We start from the raw sequence: 8,657 nt of genomic DNA on the forward strand, positions 1-8,657 counted from the left end.
ACCAGGGGGTCAGAGATAGTTATGCAGGATTGTTTGAGGAGCACTCTTCACTACATCAGTGGATGGAGGCCTCGGACCAGCGAGACAGCTTGGCAGACTACTACTAGAGCTTCATAGTTCTCGAGAGAGACTCCTCCAGACACCCGCTCCCACTAGGGGTAGGAGACAGTCCCAGCTCCCAGATTTCTTCCAGAGAGCTATGCCAATGCCAGTTGATGTACCACGTGGGGTGACCGCACATAGAGCAGAGGAATTGAGAGCCAAGAGGAGACCTAGACAGATTGGACACAGAGCACCCCGACTCCGTCAGCGAGAGATAGCAGCTATCCGGATGAGACACCAGATGGAGACACAGGAGAGGCTAGCTCGCTTTCATTCAAACTCAGGGTACATGTTCACGCCACTTACAGCCTCAGCATCGGCGATGTATGATATCTTATATCCCTCTTATGGCACTGGATGGAGTTAGACATAGATCTGCATAGCATGCTTGTACTACCCCTTCAGCATATAGAGATGCATCTTGCCTTAGCACTCCATCCACATCCCCACCCCTCTTTATATTGTTTGTATATGGGCTCCACCGATCCATGATGATTCACAGTTGTATCCAGACACATGCAAACTTTTTCTTTTCTTTCTTTTCCTTTTCTTCCGATGACCGGAAGAACACAGTTGTATTATTTTTTGTCTCATAGGCCGACTTTGGCCTCTCGTAGACGTTAATATATCTTTCTTTCTTTCTTTCTTTCTTTCTCTCTCTTTGGTTCGCTGGTTCGATGTTCGCAGGCTGGTTCGTTGGTTTGCTATTCGTGCTACTGCTTGTTTCTCGTCAACCCTCCCCTCGCCCACCCCTTTGCCCTCGCCCTCGCCCTCGCCCTCTCGCCCACCCACCTTGCCCACCCTTTCGTCCTTCGCCCCTCGCCCTCCCCCCTCTCGCCCACCCTCCACTCTCGCCCAACCCCTCCCTCGCCCTTGCCTACTCTCCGCCCCTCCCCTCCTCTCGCCCTTGCCCTCGCCCTCTCCCTCCCCCCTCGCCTACTCTCTCTCTCTCTCTCTCTCCCCCCTCGCCCTTGCCCCTAGTCACCAGCCCTCTCTCCTCTCTCACACAAGCACTCTTGCCTCGCTTGCTGTGCCCAGCCCACCTCGCCATCTCTCTCTCGCTTGCTGTGCCCAGCCCACCCCGCCATCTCTCTCTCTCTCTCTCTCTCTCTCTCTCTCTCTCTCTTAGCCGCCAATGTTGAAGAGGAGCAGCCAATGCTAAGGAAGTAACAACATGGACGAAGAGGAGATTGTCGCCGAACTCGAGGAGTCGCTGATGCTGCATTTCATACACTGGTAAAGTCCCTTTCTGTTTAGAAGTTTTACGTGAGAAAAGGTAGGGAATGGACGCCCTCCCCGGGGTCAAAGCAATTGGGGAAGACATCCAAGAGAATCGATGAAGCAATGTATCATGAGATACACAGATTGGTCAGGACAGAGATACGCCTCCTGCGTGAGGAAGTTAAGCAAGAAATGTAGCAAGAAACACATGCCTGTTTGGCTGAAGCGTATGTAGACATGTATGCAAAAATGAAGGGCGAGATGCAAGCCCAAGTATGGGCGGAACTGCAGGTTGTACAAACTTTCATGCAGGTTGAAATCAAAAAAGAATTGCAAGAGGAAATGCATAAAATGATCTTGGAATCAAGGGCAGAGCTGAATGCATGCAAGGAAAAGTTAGACCATCAAAATGAGGGACAAGGCATGGCTGCAGCACCTCAAATGCAGGAGGAAATAAAAGAACTAAAAATACAGGTGGAGAAGGAGATAAAAACCTTCGCCGAGGTTGCACAGCGCACCAAGGCGAAGGTGGAAGAAAATGCTAAGTGGATTGATGTGGTAAAAAAGCACAAGGGAATGCATGACAATAAAGTGGAGGTGATGAATGCAACCCTCGAAGAGAAGAGGCTAAACGGCGAGCGAGAGCCCTACATGTACGGGTTATAGAGGGGGGAGAAAGGTACTCCTCAAGAAGATGCTAAGACACTGAGTACAAAGATAGGAGCCACAGATTCCCATAGTAGAGGCCTGGAGAGTGGGAAAGAATATCCCGCTAGAGCACGAGCATTGATATTGAAATTTGCAGATATGGATAAGAAGGTGGCCTTTCTCGCTAAGAGGGCCGCACTTAAGGGAGAGAAAATTTATCTAGATGAGACTCTTACGCCGGCCCAGGTAGCACACCGGAAGGAAAACATGCCTCGAGTGTTCTTAGCACGTAAGGAGGGGAAGTGGGCTGTATATAGAGATGGGCAAGTATTCATCTGGGAGCGCCGGTCATCCTGACGGGGTGCGGCCTATGGGACCTTGAAGTTATCGGTGTGGAATTGCAATGGAGCCCTACGGGTAGATGCAGGGTACTTCGAGGACACTTTCAAAGGTCGGGATATTGCCATGTATACACACACCCCAATGTGCAGGGAGTAAATTACCGGAGGTTCTTGGGTATAGATGGGAATCAGTATGTCGACCCCAACCATGCATAGCAGGGGAGACTAGAGGAAGTGAGGGGGTAGCAGTACTGTTAAGGGAGGACTTACGGGAGGCAATACATGTGATGAGGTGCAAACGCACGCTACATGTGGATCAAAGTGAGCACAAATAGACCTCGGGACATTTACATTGCAGTATGCTACTTCCCACCGGCACATTCCATATACGCTACGCCGGGAGAATCACCATATATGCCGTTGTACGCGGACATCATGAGGTTTCACGACGTTGGATCACATATTTACCCTCAGGGCTCTCATTGAGGAGGGACGAGCACGGGGGAAGAGGATATATTGCTGCTTTGTGGACTTCCGCAAAGCCTTTGACACGGTGCCATGTACCAGACTCATGAGGGGATTGCATGACATTGGTGTTCCCGAGGAGATGCAGTGGGGCATTTATGCATTATATGAGGCAGTGATGATAGGCAGAGTACGGACTCTCGGAGAAATGTCGGATACAGTGACTAGCACCATTGGGGTGAAGCAGGGATGCCCACTATCACCCACCCTTTTTGGATTTTACATTGATGAGATATTCAACTACATTGATAGGATGGGGGGCCAGGGGCCAATCTGGCAGGGGTTTGGATACCCATACTGCTATATGCCGATGACATTGTACTTATTGCAGACTCCCCTGAGGGTTTGCAACAGCATTTGGATGCTTTGCAGTTGCTTTATGCAGATAGGGACCTCACAGTGAACCTTGGGAAGACTAAGATTATGGTCTTCAATACCGCACAGGCCGCCTGGGTGACTAGATCCGACCATCAGTTCACTTTTAGAGGTGAATCAATGGAGTACACCAGATCATGTGTACCTAGGAGTCACATTCAACGGGCCACAGTTCTCTATGAGGCAAGTAGCAGCAAAGGCTATATTGGCACGTGGATATGTAGCCCTAGGGGCACTAGAGAGACAATGTGCCTACATTCAGTTTCAGGAGCCGCACACCGAACTCTGGTTGTTTGACGCATTGGTCACACCTACACTCTTATATGGCTCACCCATATGGGGACTTACCACACGAGGAGGGAGTTGCTTGTCGTCGCAGGTCAGACCAGAGAGATTTCTATGATGGATGGTCGGTACTAGAGAAACCACTGGTGACTATGATCGCATGCATGATTCGGGGCAAAACATCGATACCTCATGAGATTGTCAGAGCAGAGATAGGAGCCACACCAGTGGTTACCGAAGCCCTGTTCTAGTCAGTGACATTTTTGCAGAGGATATGGGAGCTCCCCAAACACAGAGATACCCACACCTAGCACTTCTCTCTTCCAGACAGTTAGCAACATATACCCTCTTGATGCCCCTTGGTCTGTCGCTACGTTTATGTTCTCTCAAGGGTGGATAGTGAAACCTAAGCCAATGTTGTGTGACATCACAAAATTCAAAGATCATTTAATGAGAGTATAACATGGATCAAGTGTATCACAAAATTAAAAGATCATTCAATGAAAGTATAACATGGATCAGATGTGCAACATTGGATTAGATTTGTGGTTATGCTTATCCTTTAAGGAGCTTTCTCTCTTTTTGATTATCTTTGTAAGAAATGAAACGACTTGTTTGTAAGAAATGAAACAATTGAGCGATCGAGTGTTGTAATAACTTGTCATCAAAGATTGATGCTATCACAATTGCTCACTACGTAATCTTTTAAAGCTTTTAGTAAGCCAAAGACAAGGAATTTACTCTCGTTGCACATAATCCTTCTTATACGCTTAATTAAAAGCTCAGAATTAGTTCATGGTGTTCCCAAAGGGATCTTCTCCAACCAAAAAGAATTTACCATATACACCATTTTCAAGGCTGCAGCTCAAAACCAGATCATGTGGACAACTATCAAAGTCCAAAAAAAAAACTCCTTTTTAAAAAATGCACACCCACTAATTTCAAGTACATTGACATCTAAACCAATGTTCTTAAATTACTGCCTGGATGATGTTTGGGAGAAAGGGATCAACAATACTTCTGCTAAACATCTATTTACATATATTGGAGGTTTGTCGACATCTACTGCATATATTAGTCATGCAATGATATATTACTATCAAAAAGTTATCATACAAGTTAAAAGGTGACATCAACTTGATACAAGTTCAAGGGTAGATTGCTGGACCTTTGCACTATCATTTTGATTGATAAGGTTTTGACATACATCTACTACAATAAAAGTGGACATCAATCTGATTAGATTGCTGGACCTTTTCCACCAAAACCAGATGGTGAAATGTGCAATAGCATGTCGTTTGAGGTAATATACCTACAAACCAGTGTTACAATGTATGCCTCCCGTTCACCTCTGAGGCTAGCTCCACCTAGGTTTTGGTGAGCACGGTCATGGATGACAGCCAGATATAACGAAGGGGGGGTAGAATCAAATACATGGAAGAAAGCAAAGTCACACCCACCACCTGTTTTTTTAGGCTCTTTACTTCAGCTTCCAAGATGTTTGTCGAGAGAAAGGGTGGTTTTTGGCATTAAAACACGTTCCACTTCCACTCAAGAACTTTTTGACAGCTATGGCAACCAGTTTGCAAAGGGCATCTCACCCTACCAGGGACCATCTAGTACTTGCCCATTTAACATTGACCTCACAACTCCATCACACGGGGAACAACCCTCCAATTCACACCAAGCATGTGTAACTAACTGCCATTTGCCTTCTCCTGGCTTTTCCCGGTGTCCACTGCAGCAGATTTACACACAATGCAGAATCTACTCATATGTATAAGCCCAGAACTTCATGAGCTACACAACATGCGACTACTCATGCCAAGCACAAGACACTAGAAAATTGTATGTAATATAGAGCATATTATTCAGGTGATGAGGCTTATGCATTACCATATTACTAAAGCAACATACGTCTATTAGCTATGGAGGAGTTGGAGGAGTTTCGCACCATTCGCTGGCTTTTCCCATGTCCACTGCAACAGACTTTCAACACAGAAATTGCAGAATCTACTCATGTATAAGCCCAAAACTTTATGAGCTAGACGTAATAGAAAATTGTATGTAACATAGAGCATATTATTCATGCAATGAGGCTTATGCTTTACCACAGTACTAACATGTAGCCAACGCAACATACATCTTTACAAACATGGTGAGGAGTTTCATGCACTTCTTTATGTTGCTGTTTTTAGATAGAAGACTTGCTTTCTAACCAGCCAAAAAAGAGCGATATTTACATTGAGACTTCCAAAACATGGAGCACCATATCAAGACTCAGATCTACATGACTGCCCAAGGGCTTAGGCCATCAGTCCGATTTCGAGATGGATCCCTCCCAAAATCCACTTTGAAGGTAGAGCCGTAAGTTTGACCCTCACTATCTACTCGGGGCACAGCCTTTACTTCCTTCAATGGATGCTCAAAACTCCTCAGTCCATCGTTGCTTGAGAAGTAGCAACCTACAAAGTCCCAATATGAGTGACAGTTCAGTGCTTAAATTACTCATCGTATACCCATGTCAGGGAAGACTGTAACAATGGCAGAAAAAGCAAAGCCATTGCTTACCTTGAGGAAAGACTGCAAAGGATTTCCCACACGTCTTCTGAATGAGCTGCTCATCATCTGAGAAGGCAACTGAAGCATCAGATGTGGTCCCCCAATATAGTGGCACTTTGCCGAAAGGGTCCTGCAACCAATTCAAGAGAAATCTTCTTCACAACTTGCTGATTAGGTTAAATATAAAAATTCCACATCTCAAACCTTAATGAAATACTTGAGGGTCTCTGATGCTAAACCAATCTTAAGTACTTGTGTTGCCGTATACACATTGATGTCTCAACCAGATTATGTATAACAACATGCCTCCTATCCAGAAGAACTCACCGCAGCGACAAAGATCTTGTGGGTACAGTTGTCATACAGAATAAAGGCGAAGTGGCCTTGCAAATCTCCCACCACCTGATCTGGAGGATATGGAGCCCGGTCTCTCAGAGCCCTGTATGCCTCTATGACAAGCAGCGCTTCATTTACTGACTTAGACAGCCCATACTGCTGTCGGAGAATGGGGAGATTCTCCAGTACGCCCTCGAATACACAGAATATGTCATCGATGGCAGCAAAAGCCCTGCAGTGATGAGGTGTACATGCAGGTTTCCAAGTTTTATGTGCAGTAATATGCTTGCAATTTTAGATCTAAGCTGTGCAGCTTTCTCAGGTACATTTATTTTCTCCTCTACATGGCTGAATGTGAAAAAATTCTCACTACTTCTTTCCCAGTAATGTCAGCGAAAAAAACAACCTTGGTGGTTTTCACATACCGTGGTGTGAGAAGGGCTTGGCGTTCATGGGTGTAGGCCATGGAAGAATTCCCGTCAAAGCCTATGCAGACCGACTGCGCATGAGTGGCCCGGAACTTGGCAATAAGGTCGCCAGAGCTGCACCTGGCCGACCCAGGCGAGGAAAGGGCCTCCGGCCCATGCACCACTGCCTCGCTGAAGATTGCCAACATCTTGGATCAAACCCTGTGTTCTTGCAGAAAGAATGAAAACACAACATAAGTCAGGCCACGGAGGACATCCATGGCCAACCACATATTTCTTCCACACCAAAAAAAGCACACAAATCAGGCTATGGATGCCATCTCCTGTGTTCTCGTTTGATTTGTTTTTAAAATTTGTCTTATAGAAAATAACATGAACTGGACCATGGTCATGGATGCCATCTCCTGTGTTCTTTTTTACATTACATAAAATCACACCATGCATGGATGTCATCTTTGGCTATGGCGATGACACACACAGTTCAAATATCCCTTCTGCTTTACACAGAAGATAGAAAAATTAGTTGAGAAAAAGAAAAATCCTCAAAAGATACATCTATGGCGCGTGCACGAAAACTAACAAGAAGCTCTAATTGTGTACATCTAAGTCTGAGAACCCTAATTCTGCATATATGGCGAAAGAGGCCTCACACAGTGCAAAAACCTCTCTTCAAAATACAGGGGAAGAAAAAACGCAGAAAATCCATGAAAAGACAAGATTGGGTGGCGATGGAGCTACAGAAAATCTACACAAAAACGACTGTGCAGAGGCAAGATTCTACCTGTAGTATGTACGATGACAGAAGGGAGGATGCAGAGCTTGAGAGCTCTGTGGCTATGGCGACGGGAGTTCGAAGAGGGGGGTAGCACGCAAGGCAGGCGGATCAGCAAGTCCAAGACGACGATGACGTGGATGTGCACGGTTTTTCGTAGCCTATTCAGCTCGTTCACGTGGCATAAGGTGATTTTTTAAATCATTAAATAAATAAAAGTATAATAAAAATATAAAGCTTATTTTTTTAATTAAGTTTCCAAGATTCTCTTTTTTAAAAAAAAAATTAATTACTGTTTGCGAGATTTCATCATCTTTCTTTTCTGATACGAAATGCTCCCACTTGGAGAGTAGATTTTTTCAGTGTGGAACCTTTGAAGTGTTCCCAGACAATGGACCTTGCAACATCTTTGTCCTTACCTTTGAATTTTTAGTCCTTATTTTTGTAAATTTTATAAAATTAAAGGCATCTTAGTTGTATTTTAGCTCAAAAATTTGCAAATTCTCAAGCAAAACCTTCGAAATTTCAAGGCTCTTAAGTTTTGTGATCTTCTAGAAAAATATTTTCCGTGAACGCTTTGACAAGCATATGTTCCTATACATGAGACATACACATACATTTGGACAATTGAAAATTTTGCAAGGTTTACATCTAAAATGGGCATTTCAGCACGCAATTGAATGAATTGGATAATAGGTACTTGAAGCACTTTTGTATCATCTTTTCGCAATTTAATAATTGAATTTTCAAGCATGGTTTAGGGCCTTGCCACTAGGACTCTTTGTAGCCTGACATCACATGGGCTTGGCCCCCCACTTCATCCACTTATAGTATGCTCTATAAACTTGTGTGCAAAGAAGCCCAAAATCCTCAAGTACAATATTGACCTCAACTTGGCCTTGTGAACAAATTGTATATTTTGTCCACCCATTTCTTAACTCTCTGTGTGTGTGTGTGTGTGTGTGTGTGTGTGTGTGTGTGTGAGAGAGAGAGAGAGAGAGAGAGAGAGAGAGAGAGAGCACTTTCAACTTACTAGGTACATGTTTGTGCATGCACGTGTGT

The 8,657-nt window shown here is 44.8% G+C and overlaps 1 protein-coding gene across 2 annotated transcripts; it reads right to left on the reverse strand.

Moving 5' to 3' along the window:
• Window positions 1–5,501: 5,501 nt before the first annotated feature.
• LOC147611767 (stem-specific protein TSJT1-like) lies at window positions 5,502–7,744 on the reverse strand. 2 transcript variants are annotated; one of them, XM_086784828.1, is made up of 5 exons: window positions 7,605–7,744; window positions 6,821–7,024; window positions 6,387–6,627; window positions 6,069–6,189; window positions 5,502–5,962 (listed from the first exon to the last, which is right to left on the reverse strand). In XM_086784828.1, the coding sequence occupies exons 2-5, from the start codon at window positions 7,009–7,011 to the stop codon at window positions 5,784–5,786; spliced, it is 732 nt and encodes a 243-aa protein (XP_086640954.1). In that variant the 5' UTR covers window positions 7,012–7,024; window positions 7,605–7,744; the 3' UTR covers window positions 5,502–5,783. The 2 variants fall into 2 exon arrangements, with proteins under 2 accessions (XP_086640954.1, XP_086640955.1); XM_086784829.1 differs by having other exon boundaries at window positions 6,821–7,031; window positions 7,605–7,743.
• Window positions 7,745–8,657: the final 913 nt, after the last annotated feature.

The sequence above is a fragment of the Cibotium barometz genome, chromosome 47 (genome assembly GCF_041138505.1).
Source record: "Cibotium barometz isolate CiBa-2024 chromosome 47, ASM4113850v1, whole genome shotgun sequence".
NCBI lineage: Eukaryota > Viridiplantae > Streptophyta > Polypodiopsida > Cyatheales > Cibotiaceae > Cibotium > Cibotium barometz.